We start from the raw sequence: 20,825 nt of genomic DNA, 5'->3' as shown, positions 1-20,825 counted from the left end.
GTTCTCCTCTTCCAGTTTTTTTAAAGCTATTCTATGGGTTCTGGGGTAGCTTTATTACAATGTTGAGGAAAAATCCAAAATTCCACCTAACAAACAAGCAATTATTAAAACACATATACACCAGTTCCTGCTAACCATCCAACATCTGTAGCAGGTTTCCATTATTAATTTGGTATTTGCCCAAATAACTTAAAGAGTTTTGATGTGCACTTGTTCAGCTTGCAGAACTATTTGGTTTACAAGAATTTAGACGCACTGTCAACTTTAGAAGTACAGCTTGGAGCCCCTCACTCCAGTCCCAGACTTAGCTATCTGCTCTACAAGCACAACTCTTATCCTTAAGTGCAGGCTTTTAAGCTTTGTTATTTAATAAGAGTAGCACACAACTGACTAAGGGTCTCCAGTAAGGACTGGTTCTACTGCTTTTGCTGTTCTGTCAAAATAATTGTTTTTATAAGGTATTTTTCTATCTCTTTAGTGTTTTTTCATTATATTACAGATTTCAGGACTTCAGTGCTCAGTAAAACAGAAACTTTCTTCACCTCAAACTTTTTTCAACCTCAGGACAATATGGTAACTCCAATAATTTTTTTCCTTCTAGATGCATGCCAATACTGTAAGAAACAGAATTCCCAACTCAGCTGCAGGAATGAGTAAAAAGTCAGTACTTCCCTTCATTCCCAACAATCAGAAAGCCAAAGTGACATTTTTTGCAGGGGGCGGGGGGAAATGAAAGAAAAAAAAATGGGTTTGGAACTGTCTGGTGTGAAAAGCTATGAACAGAGACAATTTTAAACACTAATTATTGAGTGACCTGATAAGTCTGATTTCCTGTTCACCCCCTGGTATCACTGCTAGTAAAAGATCAGCTGGATCAGTTGCACACTGAGCCAGGGAAGCATGAAGTATGATTATGAGCTGGAATTTTGTTTCAGGTACAGCAAGGAATTTTGAATAAGCCTACTGGAATAAATCCCCAGTATTTGGGAGTGGCACAGAATAGCAGATGAAAAGATACTGAATGTAAAGTATGCTGTATCTGTGACACAAATCTTTTGAATAAGGCACCATACAATATCAAGTGAAGTCCCATGTAGGACAAAACTGATCTGATTATCTGAGATTCAATAGCTAAGAACCATCTTTTAAGAAAAAACCAAATCTGAATGGTTTCTGGACTGATCAAAAACAAAGGGAAACTGTGGAGGACCACAAAAATCAAAGAAGGGTCCCCTAAAATCCTGAGTTCTTGTTCACATTTATGAGTAACAGCTGCTACAGCAGAAGATGTGTTTTTCCAAGGAAACTCTTGAGCCAAGTCTCTACTAGCCACTGAGCCAACTGACAATACAGGGCCAATAAAGTAAAAAGTCTAATTTCACTTCTTTTGCTTCAGAATGTCATGCAGCTCAGGAAGTTATGTTCTCATTTGTTGTAAGTAATGGTGCTGAATATTATGACCAAAGAAATATGAAAGCTTTGTGGGAAAGTTAAAAAGTTAAGTTAAAAAAAAACAAAAAGGAAAAAAAAATTCTGTTGCAAGTTGAACTAGTTGAATAAAGGACTGAGAATTTTTTTCTTCTGAAAAGGATTAAGTTTTTCAGTACAAAATCCCAAAGTTTTAGAAATTAAATGTCACAAGACTGAAGCATTATGTGAAAACAGATTTCCAACTTTGCCTTTGAGGGAGGAACCACAGAGAACACAAGTTAAAGCCAAACTGAACAAAGGATCTTCTTTCTTTTGGCACACTGCCTATTGCTAAACCATGCACATTCACTACTTTTGCTCCTTGAAATGTTTTTCTTGTTGTAGTTTAGAGGCAGGTGGGGGAAGCCCACAAGGACATAAGCCAGGCACACTGCTTTTGAATACAGGCTGAAATACACCTTTGAAGAGTTTTTAGAACTATATTCCTTTGGTAATCTTAACAACGTAACTAGGACTTAAAACAGCATGTTTGAGGACAAAGATTAGGTGTCTCCTTATACATGTGAAACTATAAAACAGGATAACAAAACCAGATTTCATTCTTCTGCACAGAGGCCATAGAGGAACAGTTGATTATATCAGGAGTAACATAACTACCATTTTTTCATTTTACTTTTTTTTAATACCCAAATCATGTCTGTTTACCAAGAGCTACTAATGCTATTTATGAATACTGACTACTTCAAGACTATTAAGAGGTAACTTGAATAGCTAACATTGCAAGGGAAAAATAATCTACATTTACTCTTGATAAATGAAAAGTAATATCAGCACCACCAATAAATCAGAGGTTTAACACTTTTTTATGCCTCAAAAAAATTAATGGTTTTGATAAATAAACGTTTCTACTTACACTAGGGACAGCCGAACTTTTCTTACGTTCAGGAATATCAGCCTTATTGGGATTGCTGGCATTTCCAAGCATTGGGCTAGCTGGTGCAATTCCTCTTCCTGCAACAGCACTACTACTGGATTTTCTTGACTGAATTCCTTCCTCTTTGAGGTCACTGTCTGTAGTACTAGTCTGGCTTCTTTTGGGATATGCCACTACTGAGGGGATGGATGGTCCAGCTTAAAAAACAAACAAAAGAAACAGGAAAAGAGTTTTTCTTCTCAGAAGTTCAGTAACTATTTTTTATCACAATGGAAATGTATTCACACATGAGAACCAACACAGTTAACACTGGGAATCAGAGTTGCAAAAAGATAATTAAATTATTGAAATAGATGTATTTCAGGAAACAGTAGAATATTATGAAAAACAAAAACTTTGCAAGGTGAAGGTGCTACTTGATTTCCATGAAAGTTTCAAGAATTTCATTGTTTTCACATTTGGCTTGCTAGAACAACCCTTTAGAGTCATCTTAAAGACACTTAACAAGTAACTGACTCATTCAAACCAGACCATCCCTCATTATCCCAGTGCTGCCATACACTGTTCAAGCCAATTTCCCAAGAGAGGCAGCTGGTGACACAACCCTGGGGCACCAGCAGCACTGATGGCATTTGGGCTGTGCTCCTGCAAGGGCCAGAAGTGGCAGCGGTTCACACCAGCCTCCCTACATGTGCCAGCAACAGACAACTGCTCCCAAAACCTGAGAATGAGGAAGGGCTTTCAAAAGTGCCAAGCTCCCTCTTGCTTTAACAGACTCTTGGACACTGGCTAAGGTCAGTGGGATGTGTCAGGATTGTTTTTTGACATCTCATACCTCTGAAGAGGATACATCAAGTTACACCAACTTCTTAGCTAAGTGTTTTAATAAGAATGAATCAAAAAGTGTATGTATGTATATATACAAAGAATACATATAAGTACATAAACATAGAATAGGTAGCTCAAACATGTTTTACAAGTACCAAAACCCCCAGTAATTGTCATCCCAGAAGACTCCCCAAGGAAAGCAACCTCTGAATGCAGAGAGTGTAGGCCTAAACTGGGATTCCTTTCATGAGTTAAGTGTCTGGGCAGGAGGATGTTTAAGACATTTAGAAAATCCTAATCTACTATACTGCACTCACATTAAGCAGAAGAGTTATAAGTTTGTCAGAGTCATTGTTCTTTAGAAATTGAATTCCTGCAGGACAACCAAGTGACACTACCCTCAGGAAACAGGAAACCAGAAATATTGGCAAACTGACATTTCTTCAAGTTTTAGACACAAGCTGACCTACTAGTGTCAAAAGAAAACAAAAGCTGAACAGACATACAAGAGCATGGGGGAGGAGTGCTGTGCTTTTCATGAAAAAGGGGGTTGCAACATTCTCTTCAATTTGTGTAACAAGACTTTGCCAGCACAGTCAGGAATGTAAGGGACAACACAAGGCAGAACAAGAGAATTAAGTTGGTGTATTCAGTGTTGTCTAAAAGCTCTTTTGAATGCTTTATAACAAAACCAATTTTAAAAAATCAGTTATTTATTGAAATATTTAACCAACATGCTGTGAACTATGCTGTTGTCATCCTCCTTACACTTGGGGGATGGAGGCAAATGCAGAAACCGAGGAGAACTGGAAGCCACTGTACTCTCCAACACTGAAAATGAGAAATGCTCACCGTGATCACTGTACCGCCGCTGTTTCTGGCTAGAAGATATGCTTCTCTGAACTTTGTGATGAGGAGATTGTCCAGTGCTATTATTAAGATCACTACTTGGCCTAACTTTGGCAAGTGAAAGATTGCTGCTGGAGCTTGAATCACTTGCATCCAACTACAATACAAACAAGAGCATTAAAACAAGGAGTTCAGACAAAATAAATGAAAATTTCCCCCACATTCTGGGAGCAGGAACAGGGAGGTGGAAGATGGCTCTGCTACATGGGAGATTAGTGATGGCATGGGCAGTTGCTTAGAGGTCCCCCCTTCTTTAAGAGTGTTGCACAACTGTCTTAGGTAAAACTCAGCGGAATTTACAGCTCCACAATGGATAATAAGTAAAGAAAATCCATTTGTCCTTTCAGAACTCTCCCCTCAGAGTTCTCCAAGATTTTAAAAGGAAGAGTGGATAGACTTTGTAGAGGCCACCACACCAACTCCTCCAGGAAAGGAACCAAGAGCATCTTACTGATGCTGAGCCCTCTCAGCATCATATTGAAAGGTAATCTACAATGCAAGAACTTTTTCAGGTTGTTCAGTCCTGCTTCTTGGTTCTCTTAAAATAGTTACAGCTGGCACACTCAAACCTGAGCTCCTAGACTAGCCAGGACAGTAACTGCATACAAAATCTTTCAGAGGAGCTGCTGAGCAAACACAGCAGTTCTGGAGAGTCTGAAGGCAAGAGTTTAAAATCAGGTGAGAAAAAATCTGATTAATTTGGACTGCTGATGCATAGAACAACATGACTTTAAGTGCAAAGGATTTTTGTGCAGGAATGCAATGCCTAAGTAACTGACTTAATTTTTAATTTAACTGACTCCTAACTCTGCTAAGGACACTTTCTGATTTCCTTCTTTGCAGTTTTAAGCATGGTACTTACCTCCGATGACTTCCTTCCTAGCAGTAAGTATGTAGCTGTGATTTCATCATACTTCATTTTACTAAGAGATTCTTGAATTTCTTCTTGAGAATATCCCATTCCTACCATAATATCTAAAACCAAGCAGACATTCTGTAAGTAACAAACTCTGATGTTCAGGCTGGATGAGTGTTAAAGAGAAAGCATGGAACATTTAAAGAATTAAAACAGAATTTGAGAACATAAACCAGATCAAGTATTAGTTTTAAAGGATTAGTTACTTTTTCCAAATGTTAAACAAATACAGAGTGGTGGTAGTTTGCATTATGCAAACAGTGTCCTACTCTGGAAAGTACTCAATTACCTATTCTTTTCTGGTCCGAGATGTCTAGTTCTGGTTCAACAAAAGGTTTAAGTTCATCCTCCTCATGCCCTGCATTGATCCACCTGTCCTTCATGATTTGCTATGAAAAAAAAAAAAAAAGTTTTGTTAGTACAGTACATTTAACAGCAAAGAAAACAAGCTGTGGGAAGAACAACTTCTTTATGCAACAAACACTAACGTCTTTCCTAGTTTTTATTTTCCAGAACATTTCCAGCACCTATTGCTTTGGCCCAGTGAGGAGAACCAACTATGCACATCAAGCCAAGTTTCTCCCCAGTCAGCTGCATTCCAGCTCACAGCTGAGAGCCAAAAGCCTGCAACGCTGACCAGGAGCAGCGTGACAACTTTGACATGTCTTGGAATTCCAAGCTCCACCAAATAAGTCCATGGAAACCCTGTTTTGGTCTTTACTCCTTCAGGATGGTACAAAAGACAACTACAGCAGCCAATACCTACAGTTCACAACTTGAAATTGTGGAAAACAATGGTGGATCATCCATTATTGCAGGAATCCACAAGCTAACCACCAAGAAAAGTTATATGACATAGAAAGTGTAGTGACACATTGATTTTGAAAGTAACTGGAGTCAGGAGTGTTACAACCCCAGTAAATAGTACCTTTGAAGAGTCATGTGCTTTCATCAACAATCCCACCTCCAAAGCCCACTCCAAATATGCACAGGAACAGTATGGAAATAATGTGTTACAGCTCAAAAATGCACTTTGCAAAATATATTGAGCTTTCTGATGAACCTCATTTGTGCAATTACCTCTAGAGTGCCTCTTTTTGTTGGGTTTAGCACCAGGAAACGTTTGAGGAGGTTTTCACAGTCTGTGGACATGTAGAAAGGAATCCTGTATTTTCCCCTTAGCACTCTTTCTCTAAGCTCCTTGGTAACAGAACAAGAACAGACAGTAAGTTGTAAGCAGCAAGTCACTTAAAATATTAGATAAACATGGCCAACACAGTCTACAAAAAGCTACCTTTAAGTTCTGTCCATCGAAGGGAAGAGATCCACTCACGAGAGTATAAAGAATAACACCTAAACTCCAAACATCTACTTCAGGTCCGTCATACTTCTTCCCTTGAAAGAGCTCTGGAGCAGCATATGGTGGGCTGCCACAAAAGGTGTCCAGTTTATTTCCAACTGTAAACTCATTGCTAAAACCAAAGTCAGCTATTTTAATGTTCATATCTGCATCTAGCAATAGATTTTCAGCCTGGAAGAGAAAGAATGGTTTGTGAAATGAATAAAATACTTGATTTAGAATGCTATTGGTTGCAAATATTTCTCAAAACTTGCTATAACGTGTAAATAAATAAATAAAACACAAAGCTCAGTATAAACTGTATTTCATAAACAATACAAGTTGCATCCACACATACAGAAGCTGACACACATACACTGCACACACTTTTTCCTACTCACCTTGAGATCTCTATGAACAATATGCTTTTGATGGCAATACTGCACTGCAGATACTATCTGGATAGAAAACAAGCCAAATTATGTAAGTGACATCTCAAAGAAGCAGGAGCTTTAATCAAAGATTTCAACATTTATTATGGAAGCCGACATGAAGTTATCCAGTCAGAGCTACATAACCAACTCCTACAGTGACCAGTATATTTGGGAAAAAGCTGCTGAATAACTTTGATGTTATTTGATCTATTTGCTTTCTCCTATACTTGAGCGAGGATTTTGTTTTTCCTGTGGAGCTAATTATAGACCAGTAGAAGCAATGACTTTCAGAAAGGTTACTGAAGTATTTCCATTCCAATACTGTATACAGCTATAAAAGCTTTCCCCATAGACTGACGTTTTCCAGGCCCTCTCCAAAGGTGATTTTTCATGCCATGCTGGAGAGAAAAGGGTAAGAAATGGGCTTTGATTACTTGAGAAACTACTGGGAAACAGCCTATTTGTTAAAATTTATGCAATGAGAAGCAACTATGCATCTGACAGAGATCTGCTGTCTAAGTGCATATGCTTTAGTGTATTTTGTATACCATAGCAAACTTAATGGAAAAATCTCTCTTATGTCTCTCAAGCATAATGGAATCATTTCTTCCATCATAATTTCCAAATATCATGAAGTTTTCCTGCTTTATATAGCAAACCATATAAGCTATTTACACAGTGCAGCGCCGTAGTACATTGCTTCTTACACTCATAAGCATTGCTGCAGAACTTCACATGTATGGAAAAGCTGGATAAAGCATTATTATTACATGACCAGAAATGCAGTCAAATTAATTTTGTCACGCATGCATGGTCAGAATTGAGGCATATGTCATGACTTCTTAAACTAAGTGAACTGCACATAAAAATAGTAACCACATTTAAATAATTGTATTTTCAGTCTTCATTCAACAGTAAGAATACTTCCCCAGCAGAAAGATGAGGTAGCATTACTGTTACAAGAAAAATAACTCAACATCAGATCACAAGTTTAGTGTAAGGATCTTCCTGTACTGGTAAGGTGCAAAGGTTTTCTCCCTCAGCATTTAGAGCACATGAAAGGTATTGGAAGGTTCTTGGTAGGTCAAGTAACTGATGCCCCAGTAAACTTTCTATTTGAAACTTAAGCACAAAAGTGATCTTTGTGCCCTGTAATACTGAATCACTCAGATGCAAAACGTCACCTTAGAAACCAAGCAGATGGTGGAAAGCTCTATTTCCATTCCCTACATCTTCAGTCTGGTTTTGCTTTTTCCTTTATGTACTGGCTCCCTCTTTCAGACTCCAAGTTCAGCTTTTTACAGTTACTGAAACTGTCAAAGTGCTCCCATGCCAACCACTTGTCCCATCCTTTTGGTTTCCCTTCCTTTTCTCTCTGCTACCATTACCTCAGTGCCAGTCACAAGCTCACTCAGCAGGGGCTTCCAATGCTGACAGCATGACAAACACCTCAGGCTTTATTCAGGATTGCAGAGACACAGCACTATTACCACTCATTCCTGAACTGCTTTGTTGTGACTGCCTAAGAGCAGAAGGTCGAGCAGATGATCAATCAGTAGTTTCCTCTGGAGATGCTTTTGAACTCCTCTGCATTGCAACAGGATGGCACAGAGACTGAGAAGTCAGTCCAATCCACATGAAGTGAAATAATGCAATGTGTAGGACATTAATAATTGAAGAGCAGAAGTTATAACTGAATGAAAAATAGCACAAAGCAAGGCTGCACCAGACAGAAACCCTTGTCTTCCATCTTCCATCACTGTTTCCACTGACAGCTCCCTCACTTCCTAATCTTCTTGTGTGACGAATTATCTGACATTTGGCAGGTGAAGAGGGGAAAAAGTATCTGAGCTTTATTCTAGAAGTAATAATTGGAGCATTGAAAAACATTTCTAAAGAGTGACTTTAAAAATCTGTATAGATAGAGATTTTGAAGAAGTTCTCTCTAGGTAGAAGAACCATTCTCTAAAAGGATTAAATGAGAAAAGGATAAATGACCTCTCAAGGCCCCTTCCACACTGCTAAGAGCATTCTGTTTCTTTACTGGAACACACCAATAAGAAGTATTTTGTGGATTTTATAATTTCCTAAGATCTGTCCTAACATCTACTAGCATTAAGAATTCTAAACTGCTTCAGCAGGGAAACAGTGAGAAGCCTGAAAAAGGTCAGATTTTTTTTTTCTTGTAGAAAAGAGAGGGAAATAATACACACAAATTTAAGGAGACTTGCTGCTTTGCATCAGATTTTTCTGTGGAAAAAGGATGAAACTGAACCAGAACTGCCTGGAAGTCTGTAATGGGGAAGAAGAATAAGGTGACATTAAGAATGCAAAACATTCTCAATTTGAATTTCTCACACATGGCTACACAAAAGGAGTCTGAAATGGAGAACTGTATAGCATAGTTGTATTTTTAGACTTTGTACCTTCTCCTGTGCTCCTTGTCAAGTGCAACTGGAATTATATGATTACTGTCTTTTACATTCTATTTCTCTGCTAAAAACCTTACATATGTTTAACAAAATGGACTAAAAATTGTTCCTTTTTATCTTTAACAAGTAAAGAAGGGAGAATTACCAAATTCTGCTCTTTGCCTGCTAGAGAGGAAGTGTCTCCTCAGACAAAACAAGTGTTTGATCCAGAAATCACATCTACTGAAAGAAGAAACGTGATCTGAAAATAAGATATCATACAACCTAGTCTAAGAAGTAATCTCAATATCATGGCACAACTGTTTTTTTCAGTTTAGAAAGAGCCACTGTTTGCTAAAACAATTAAGAATTTTTTTTTAAAAAAAGACTATTATGTCATAAGTCTCTATCTAACAGAGAACAGCTGCATTGCATCAGATAAAAGGTCTGCAGAGTGCATTCTTCCTCCAACAATGACCAAAAGCTATACAAAGCTATCCAGGACTACAGTAAGGTGAAATGAATAGTTTTATAACCTGTGAACCCAGCAAGATCTAGTTGCCTTGTTTCCTTTGACACTGTCCCTCAGCCTGAGATTTAGTATCTAATAAGTTGCCAAGCTCTCATCAAAGTTACCTGACTTTCATCCAGCACAAATGCTTTCCTCTCTAGCAAAGCCCTATCAGCTTGTGCTACAGTTTCTCTCCTCTGCTTATTTCTAGGGTTCTCTCTTTTTTTCCCAGTAACTGAGGCTTTTGAAGCTTTCAAGAACCTCCCTTCTTTGAGATCAAGGTCCTCTAAAACTGGATGAGCTCAGCAGCCAGGAAATCAGCTGCTGGGGGAGGACAGAGCACAGCTGTCTGCACCAGAAGACTTGCAAGAAAAAACTGAAAAGCGTATTCCAGTGCATACAAGCGAGGCCATCTATATATCTTTATAAACAGCATTTATTCTACTGAAATAAAAACCAAAACCAACAAAGCAACTGACAAAAGCATCAGGCTGAGAGTACATAAACCCAATTCTTGATGGGTCAAATACCCAGCTCAGCAGGTAACTCCCTTTTAAAATCTTTTCCTCTACATTTCTTTTTGAAAATGAAGCTACATACATTCTGTACTACCCACATTATCCCATAAGATTAAGCACTAAGTGTACCTGTAAAACATGTTTGATCTGTTTCTGTAAGCTTTCACTTAAAGGGGGGTAAAACTGTTAGAAAAAGATGGGTATTTATTGAAGAAACATGCAATTTTAATGTAATTACTGCAACATCTTTTTCCACATAGCTCCTGTTGAAATAAATTGAGGACTGAGAGCAGAGAGTCTAGCAGTAGAAGTTTCCAATATTCACATTTGAGAGAGAATAGTCAGTCCTCTCAGGTTACTCTGAAGCTCTTCAAGTGATATTACAAAGGCAACAGCCAGGGATTTAGAAGAGATGGCTCAAGTGGGAATGACTGTTTCACATCCTACCACTTCTACTCCCAACACAGCACAGAAGCATAAACCAGAAACCTTCAATCACAAAGGAAAGCTCTCTACCTACCAGAACATCAAAGTGAAGGCAGCAGCTTTAAAAAGACATGTAAGACTTTGCTGAAGAGTAAGAAAAGTTTTCCTTACTGTCAAGCTGCATAACTCCAATAATCACAAATGATTTCTGTGGAGATGGAAGTCTACAGCTGCTTTTGGCTGGTTTGCTTTGTTTGGTGGTGGTGGTGGTTTTGGTGTGGGTTTTTTCCCCCCAAAAGATTAAAAAGGGTAAATACAAGATTTAATAAGATGAGAGAAAACAAAGTAATTGATTTATTTCCTGGTAGTCTCATATCTTACATCATGTTTCTTTTATGTATGGCTACGTTAAGAAGTGAAACCATCAGAGCCTCCCCTTACAACAGGGAAACTGACTGATACATCACTGCCACAATCCAGCAGTTTAAAACCCCTACATACCATTCAAAAAATCACTCTTGTCCCTGCTCATTATTTTCAAGTGTCATTAAGCTGGAGCATAATTTTGACATTTAGTATTTTTCACATTACCGAGGTTATCCAAGTGAACAAAGGGAATAGACATCTACAAATTTCAGCACGAGAGCAGAGAACAAATGTATAAGACTGGTCAGATCTGAAACTCTAGATGCTACAAGAGCAGTCATTTGGATTTAAATTAGTTAAGCAAAAATATTTGGTTGTGTTCAGTAATGCTTTACTGTAGAATGGAAAAGCCTTTTGCAAACCAATGAATTTCCAACATCTTGGAAGGGCTAGCTTATTTATCATAAAGAAAACTAAACTAACAAGTCTAGAAATTACTTTTCTGTGACTTTTTAGAACTACTAAACAATATCTTCTCATGTAAGCAGATGAGAGTGAATGGATCCCTACCACACACACCATCTGCATTTTGAAAGTGGTCTGTTTGTAGCCTGTTACATTTGAACAACTTCCAAAATGTTACAGACCTGCTGAGCTAAGGACATATGAAATCAGCCCAGAGGAAATGCATTTTGGAATGGAATACACTTCCAAACCAAGCAGTCTCTGTGTTCTGGCACTCCTGCACACCCTGGCACTGAGCACTAAGGAAACCAGCACCACTGAACAGACTACTGACTCCTTCAAAGTACTGCTGTGACCCAAGTTTTTTCTTACTCAGAGCTACAAGCCCACAACATGCTGAACACTGTTGTAAGTCAAATGCAAAGGACAGCTGTTTTACTCGTTTCAGCATTAAAAACAGGGGTGAGGGGAAAGCTGACATACAGGAATGTTATACATACCTGTCTAAATTTAGCTCTAGCCTCCTTTTCCTTCATTCTTCCATGTGCAACCAGATAGTCAAACACCTCCCCTACAATTCAATAACAAGATATATTAATGCCAATTTCAGAATGTAGAGATTCCTCTCTGGCAGTTGCCCACAACAGCTTCACCAGAATGACTGCACTTCAAGTTTATGATTACAGGGCAGCTCAAGAGAACAAGGCACAACTGCTGTGCAATTTACTATACCATCACCTCTTTTACAAGAGAATAATGAGTGACTGGATATACACAAAGGAAACCATTTCCTTCCAATTACTTAGGATAGAAACTGAGCAGCATACTTCTGTTTTGTAAACAAAGATGACATCTACCCCTTCACAGACTTTCTCACAAGAGTTTCTTTTGCTTCAGAAAAATAAAAAAGGTTCATATATGAGAACAGTTGATAATGTTTGCAAATGCCATCATACCAACACTAGATTTTAATTTGCACATGTGTATAAAATGGTTCTAAACAAAATCAGAAACCTTAGCTTCAAGATAAGCTTGGAAGAGGTATCCACAAGGAGGGTCACAAAGAATGAGCACAGCAGGACACACTGATAGAATCCCTCACACAACCATCATACCTTTTAAATACACTGAACAAGCCCACTGTTGTATGGCTGGATATAACTAAATATTACTGAAGATCTACTGTGTTTCAGTTTTTCCTCTCTTTTATCAATGCAGTCATTTTAGAGCAGGTCAATACAGACTACAATGTTTGAGCTTTAGGTGCAGGCCACTGGCCCATGAAACACAGACAAGTTAGTGAAAGCATGGGAGATTTTCTTTACTAAAAACCAACAGTCACGTACCTAAGAACTACAAACAGAATAATAACAGTTTCTAAAAGTCCTCACTAGTATGCAAAAAACATAAAAACTTCAGAAGTGGTTCAAATATTTAAACATTCTCTACTAAGCAAGGAAACATGGTTTTGTAGACAGCCACCTCACAAGGGAAGAGCTGAGTAATATCATATTTATTTTTTTAAAAGATGCAACTCCACCAGATTGCAATAAAAAAAAGGAGTCACACTGTAGGAAAAGTAACAACTGAGCCATCTCAGGGAATGTCAGGGCTACCTATAAAATAGTCTTCCCTCTGCAGTGTATTCTTTAATACTAAACTAAGATCTAACTCTCTCAGCTGTATTTCACAGCTGTTTCTTAAAAACCTTGAAGCAGCAAACCTGAACACTTCTTCATAATTCAGGGAAAAAGACAGCACAGGGAAAGAATTATCCCAAATTTATGTGAAGCATTGCAGCTGTAGCAATAATGTCTTTCATCCTGCAGCCAGAGTTCATGCTCATCATGATGACCTCTACCTTGATACAGAGAAAATAGGGAAACTGATGCCTGCCACTGTGATTACAAGCCATTCCTGTCTTGCAGAGCATGGCACATCAAAAGGTGCTGCTCTTGGCCTCTGATATACAGTAAGTACAGTGTGGTACTTACCTCTCCCTTATCACCCTACGAAAGGTCCTCACTCTTTTAGAGAACCACTGGCCTTTCTACCTCCTAGAAGCCAATCACTAGATGGCAATAAGACTTCACTTTTAAATCTAGTACTATCAAACAACACGGAGATGTCTCCCCAAACATCTGTACTAGTCAATATTTTAATGATATAATAACCACTCTGTTCCTTTTTAAGCAAATCTTGGCTGAGCATTTAGGAAGCTGCTGGAAGAAAACACAGGTAGACAGAGAATCCTGCTTTAATTGTAACAATTGAATAAACTTCACATAATGTAATGTAAGAGTCTGAATTCAACACTGATTTTCAGAGAAAAAAGTCTCCTTCCTAAACTGAAAGAAAAGCTTCAATTGTTTGAGATTCCCAGATGCTGGTGTTCAAGGGTCACACTGACAATCTGAGTGATATTAAGTTCTAGCCAGCAAGGAGTAACTTAAGCCTGAATACCTTAATTCTGGCTCTGGTGAAAATATCTGACACTGTATGATGTGCATTTTTTCATCCCCTCTACAATCAGGAAGAGCATTTAAGCTCCTCCTAAAATGGCATAAGGCTAAGTCTAACAATCCTTGACAGTAGAAGGCCTGTGATTAAGATATGTAAGATGTCATCAACATCTAAAAACAGAAGTTGCAGTGCTCATGCTTTTGAAAGCAACAGTTAAAGAAACACAGAAATGTTTCATCTGAACATGATCTTACCAAATATCTTATACAAAATAGGACACCAGAGGTAGGGAACTGAATACAATAAATTGAGAACGTTAGTATTTGTTACTTGAGGAATCAGTGGCTGAGAAAAGATGCCCAATTAATTTGAGTTGTGAAAAAAAAGCAAATGTTACTAAGTTGTATTAATTTTGCAAGCTGGTTTTACAAATTACATTTATTATTTATGTTGACCAAACAACTACCAGCGAATATTGAAGATTTTGCTTAATATTTTACACTACCTTGACATAAATATTTGCTGGAAAAGAAAGCAAAACTTTCAAGAAACCAAGTGCTTTCTCTCACTTGGCAATTTGCTTACATGTGTCACTGCAGCAAAGAGGTACTTACCCCCACTTGCATATTCCATTATTAAATAGAGAGTTTTTTCAGTTTCAATGACTTCAAATAGCTTCACTAGAAAAGAAAGACATTTAGTCATCAGTTAACTAGCTGCAGAAGTATTATGTTAACCCCCCACAGAATTCTGTGAGAAAAATACCCAAACTGTTTGCTTGCCACTTGATTTACTCTAAAGAAGCTTTTTCTGTTGAAAAATTCTATGCAGAGAATACTGTGACACATTTGGTCAACTCATACAGAACAACATATTCTCAAGAAACAATACTTCTGTTACATGGGAATGTAACTAAACTAAGCAGAACATGCACAGATTTTAGCATCAGAAACAGGCACATATGTGGACTGAACTGACATGTAGTGACAAATCAGTTACCAGTCACTGACAGCCCCATAGGAGTACCACATCATTTAAATATACAAACTTCAAGAAATTCTTGACCACTTCTTGGTTTTGGTGTACATGCTAATTTTTAATGAGAGCCTGAATTCATTCAAAAATCAATACTATACTCAAAAAAAGCAAATCTGTCAGTCAGCTATGCAAATAGCAGTTCGGTGCAAAGGGACCAAAATGTTTATTTTACTATTATTTTTCAAACACACTATTCTGAAATACTATTTACTATTTTACAGTAAATTCAGACTCTAGTGCAAAATAATCTTTTAAATCTTCTAAACTCATGCCACAACAATCTTAACAGTGAAAAAGTGATAATTTCTCCAGAGATAGAAATTATGTGAAAGAAACAAGATACCTATATTTGGATGATTTAAGATCTTCATTATTCTTACTTCTCTAAAGAGCTGAAATAAATATAAAATATGAAATAAGTTAATGAAATCACTAACAAACAGCCGTTCTCCTTAAGGACTGATGACTTTGATATAGTCATTTAAACACAAAGGGCAAACATTATTAGCATTTCAATGACATTCATGAAATAAGCACTTACGGAAGGGAAGGGTTAAATGCCTGCTTAACACCCCTCCCAAACAAATCAACCCTCAAAAACCTGAAAACACCCAGGAAGGACTCTGGACATCTCAGGAAAGAAGTGACCTTAGCCCTGGGGTTTGCAGACTTTTGGGGTCAGAAGACCATTGTGAGTCCACGCAGCTTCCTTCTGACCATCTCACACATCTTGCACTCCCTTCACAAAAAGTACAATTCCAAATTTTTGTGAATCCCCACTGGAGCACCTTTAGAAGACCACTGCAGTATGTTACTGGTATGAATTCAGCATTCTTCTGGATTCTAAAGCCCAGGAATTACAGTGCTACAACAGCAGATCACAGGTGAAAAATCAGTTGTTTATATTGTGCAAAAATCATGTTATCCAACTACACCAGTAAGAAGCAAGTTCTAAGGAGAGAAGGGAAGAAAAGGCCACCCACCAACCCTTCAGAAGCATTCCTGCAAGGAAACTGAGGCACAGCAGCATCTAGTCCTGGGTCTGCCAGCACAGCTCCACTGACTCACTCCCAGACACAGCCTCAAGCCTGCCCAGACAGTGCAACACGCTGAACGTACTTGCCAAAATTAATAGGGCAGAACACAAACGGTGTTTTCCTGACCCCATCGTGCTGCTTCCCTTTATGCAAGCACTCGTGTCAGCCCTGACTGACACACAAGGTACAGGGATTTTTTAAACAGAAAAATCTCACAAAACACCTAACTCCCCCATACAAAAGCACTCCATCTCTAGCCCACCCCAGCAGGATGGTGGTGAGGGACAACTGCCCATTTCAAGCTGCAGGATGACATTATATCCCCTTTCCTAAATCCAGAGATAGTGTACTGATTGTAAGGATATTGTCATGTTTCATGTCCTGTCTGTCCCTCTCTCACTGCCAATACTGTGAAGAAGGCTTTGCTTGAGTAACTATTTCTGAACATTTCAAATTTGCCTGTCACACAGAGCAAACTCTGCCCTTCTGCAACTGAATAAAAATATGGAGTGAAATTTAACAAACTAGAAATTAAAGCAAAGTCATGACTGAACGGTTGTTAATTATTTTCACTTCTCAAAACTCTTCTGCAAAAGACAATTGTAAGATATACGTAAATTATAACTGTAATACTAAAAATGCCACACGTGGTGTTATTGCAATATAAAGCATTGCTTTAAACAAAGCTGGTAAATAGCAGATTAATTAATTTAGAAAATTTTAAAAAAGCAAATTAAAAACAGTTCCAAGATAAAATATTATTGCAAAAAAACTTGAAGCACAAATACCCCGGTATTCAGAAAACCAAAGAATTGTCTTTTTATGCACTACACTACATGGCAGCCAAGTGTGTAAATGTTCTCCCTCTGCAGCTTGCCCATGCCACCCTAAGACTCCAGGGGGCTGATGTTCTTCAGTGTCAACTACTTTCTAATAGCATGCTTGAAAAAATGGGAGTAATCAAGAGGTTTTATTAGAAACCTAACACAAATTTCTATAGGAATATCAGTAACCTAACAGATCATACTGAACTTCATGCAGAGACTTTAGCAGAAGTCCACAGTTCCAAGGGAACGAAGACATAGGAAAAAAAACCCAAGAGTTTTGTAAATATGGGATAGGAATAATAGCATTGTTAATTTCAGTAAGGAAAAAAACTACCACTGGAAGATTTGGCTCAGGTCAGACTTCAGATAAAGTGAAGAAATTTGGTATGTCTACACATATTAGTAACTCAAAAAGCTTGTAGGTGTATTTACTCAATAACAGCAAAGAAAAGGTGAAACTTTGTAATAAAAAAAGAAGTTGAAACATTATAAACAAACAGACGACAACAGTCAACTAAACAAAATTCTTATGCCTTTGTGATTTTTAATAAAAGAAAATGCAAGGGGTGTGTTTTAAATAAATCAATAGGATAAATTCACAACTTGGAGACCAGTTGTTCTAAGCATTCTCTGCTTTTTGGTATTTCAGAACCATAAAATTTCTGCAAATGGCAACATCTGGGGAGCAATCCTCACTGCACTGCCCAGGAGACCTTCTCCCTGCTGCAGCCACAGCTGGGATTGGCACACTACCTGAACACAGAGAAAAAACAAACAGTTTTCCAAATGCTTTTAATTATCTTGTTATCCAGGACTATGCCTGACACTTTGCTAGATGACAAGCTGCTTAAATTAAATCACGATTGATTGATCAAGTAAATTATTTGCCACGCAAAACGGTTTCAAAACCTCTGCGCGCATGTTTTCTTTATCCTCTAGAGAGGCAAAATTGCCTTCTTTTCTTTTTTAAACTATGTTATTTCTGAAGATTTTTCATATGTAATTAGACAGGGTAGACTACATCATCTCCCTCTTGATCATCAGGACTTTAAAAGCAGATGAATCTACAGCTATTTTTTTCTTGCTTTTCATTCATTTCTGCTAAACTGGTGTATAATATATTCTGAATATTCCATTAATAATTTTAATCACAGCTTATATAACTGAAAACCTTTCATCAGTTTTTACAATTTCGAATAGAGTTTGCTTAATTCATTCTCAATTGATATCTGATATCTTCCACCCCCAATACCCAGGTAAAGCCTTCTGGGTCAGACTCTCACCAAAACACCAAAACTCAGTAGTCTCCACGAAACGACTACTCTGCTTTACTAACCCAAATGAAGCATGTCAAAAAGCAGCTTCTAAATTATGAGCCATTTGTTCAAGTGGGTGACTAGGAACAAGCTCTTTTAAAAAACAGACTATTTCTGTCTCAGAGGAAATTAAAAATAAGAATACTTGAGAATAGGGTACAACCACCACCAAATTGTAATTTTAGTTAGATAAATGCACTTCAGACTGTGCACCCTTTAGTCAGTTTATCTATTGTATGTCATTTTGACACAGATGGGGATATCTGCAAATGTCTGACATCATAATATGTATTATAGTTTATTTCTGATAGGGGAATAAAATATAAAACATCATATAACTTTCCCAAAGTATTCTGGATAAAGGTTTTACAAATTTCATTCCCCCAAAATATTATGTACATCATCTTCTAGGAAATTATGTAGTAACTATCATCGCACAATGAAATTCATTGCAAACAGCCAGGTATGATAAAACCTCACACCTCTGAGGCTCCCTGCCCACAGGAACACAGAGCAAGGTATAATGTTAGAAAATGTAATACAAATGTTCTCAATACAGAAAATAATTTTTTTTAGTTTTAGGAACTTACTTAATGAAACTATAAAGGCAGACAACTGAAAACAGTTCTCATCAGTTTAATTTCTAATACTGAGATTAAAAACTACTCCCAGTTTGTTGAACAGCTCATTTTCCGTCAACAGGAGCTCTACAAATGTAGAGGCAAAGACAAACATCCTTAGTCTGCCAAACAAATGCTTTCAGCTTTGTTGTGGTCTGGTCCTTTGAGTGTAAGCCATGTCAGATACAGGAAAAGAATGCCATTTAATTAATACTGTGAGCCAAAAAACTCAATAAAAAACCCCAATGAACCAGCAATGGAAGCTGGTTCTTTTAGGCTAACTCTCTTTGAACACAGCAAAAGACAGACTAGAAGTGCTCCTGCAGCAGCTATCACAAGACTGCAACAATTTATTTCAAAAATACTGAAAAAGTTTACTAAAAAGTGAGTCAGTGCCAGCTGCAGAGCACCAACCTCTCCTGGTCGCCTCCTCCCTTAAAGGAGGAGGCATTTCACAGGATGTTTTCCCAAGCCAGCTCAAGCCTGACCTATGTATTAGGCTTCTCCTGGAAACTGCTCACTGCAATATGCCCTACATTTAATAAAGAGCCTCAAGCAAAAAGCCTTTAAACAAAACAAGTTTGCCCCAAACTAAGCACAACTTGAAAACAGAAAGTGATACTCATTACAAACTGAAAAGCCTGAACATTTTAAATTCTCATCCTTTTCTCGCAGTTCTTAAAATACTGATTGATCCAAGGTCAGAAAGGACATGAACCATGTTAAAATTGATGTTTAAGAACACTTAAATGCTTTAACAATAAGTATTGCCCAAGTAAGTGGCAAAACATCTGCACATAATGAACAAAAATATTTGGCTGAGGAGCCGAGTTCTAAAACAGGAAAATGAGAAGTGATTTAGTGCTATTACACGGGCTTGCTAAAAAAACCCTTGCATATAATGGCATTGCTAACTCAAAAGAAAAAAAACCAAACAATTTTATTTTTTGTCTAGGAGGAAGTGAACTCTGTAGCATCAGCACTTGTTTTCAGTGAGACCAATATCCACTGGAACTGCGTACACAAGTCCATTTGTGGAGAACAGTGATTATGACTAACAACACCAGCATGGGAAAAAACCTCTAAGAATTCCCTTTTTTTCAAAGCAGGGAAATACCAGTTACAGCTTCCTCTTCACTAAGCAAGAGCAGCAGAGCAGTATTTAGATCCTAAAACAACATTAAAGAGTAGCTGCATGTGGCTGCCACAGAACTTCCTCAGCAGCAGACAAGAAACCCGACCCTTCCGAAGAGCTGTGCTGCTGAGGATCAGTATGGAGCTGTCAGGGCTGCAGTGAGAGCATACCAAGAATTACTGCTCCAGAAGGCAAAGCAAGTCCTTAACAAGGTTAACTTCTTCCTGGCAGCTGAAGTATTGATGTGGAAGATGGAACACAAAGAAATCAGAACTGGCAGCCTTTAATCACCATTTGTTTCCCCACCTAAGGATGACTCGGGCATGCAGCTACACCGCAGCTGAGACGCTGTACACCACACCCTCTTCTGGGCACAGTCCTTCCCTCCCCACCATACCTCAAATATTTTATCTCTCTCTCCAGAAGTGCAAGATCAGAAGCACTTCCATGTTAGCTTCCCCCGCATCCACAGGTCGCGTGTGCAGTTGGCTCCAAAGGCACGGAGGCTGCGGCACTGCCGGCAGTGCTGGGGGAAGGGGGCAAAGGCTTGCAAAATAAAAAGCCTTGGTCAGGCAAAGCTGGCAAGTAGTAAGCTGTGCATTCACTCTGCTTCCCACGGCAAGTAGGCATTTAATATTAATAAAACTGCTTTCAGTTTTTGAATTGAAAACTGATTCATCTTGCTAAATGTCTTCTGTGCTCATCCAACAAATGAGCTTAAAGGGGAGAGCACATTATCAATTTCACTCCATAAATTTGATCTGATATCTAGCCTGCTATTTGGTACTATTCTTTCAGATTCACAGTTAAGAAATCCAGTGGTTCACAAGATCATACTACAAAAATCACTCTTCATAATCTAACTTTATAAATTGTAATTAAAAATTAAGTTACAACAGAG

The 20,825-nt window shown here is 38.0% G+C and overlaps 1 protein-coding gene across 19 annotated transcripts in view; it reads right to left on the bottom strand.

The window, feature by feature from the left end:
• MARK3 (microtubule affinity regulating kinase 3) overlaps window positions 1-20,825 on the bottom strand; it is a 60,282-nt gene that overhangs the window by 18,876 nt on the left and 20,581 nt on the right. For all 19 annotated transcript variants that reach the window (XM_086891752.1, XM_086891746.1, XM_086891755.1 and 16 more), the window contains 10 exons: window positions 15,333-15,381; window positions 14,566-14,631; window positions 11,989-12,059; window positions 6,759-6,815; window positions 6,313-6,549; window positions 6,099-6,218; window positions 5,308-5,407; window positions 4,965-5,077; window positions 4,046-4,199; window positions 2,345-2,562 (listed from right to left, as the gene is read on the bottom strand). In XM_086891752.1, coding sequence (XP_086747878.1) covers window positions 2,345-2,562; window positions 4,046-4,199; window positions 4,965-5,077; window positions 5,308-5,407; window positions 6,099-6,218; window positions 6,313-6,549; window positions 6,759-6,815; window positions 11,989-12,059; window positions 14,566-14,631; window positions 15,333-15,381 — 1,185 coding nt within the window. The remainder of the gene's footprint in view (window positions 1-2,344; window positions 2,563-4,045; window positions 4,200-4,964; window positions 5,078-5,307; window positions 5,408-6,098; window positions 6,219-6,312; window positions 6,550-6,758; window positions 6,816-11,988; window positions 12,060-14,565; window positions 14,632-15,332; window positions 15,382-20,825) is intronic.

This window comes from Cyanistes caeruleus, chromosome 6 (genome assembly GCF_971803275.1).
Source record: "Cyanistes caeruleus chromosome 6, bCyaCae1.hap1.1, whole genome shotgun sequence".
NCBI classification, from domain to species: Eukaryota; Metazoa; Chordata; class Aves; order Passeriformes; family Paridae; genus Cyanistes; species Cyanistes caeruleus.
This window is presented reverse-complemented; position numbering and strand designations above follow the sequence as displayed.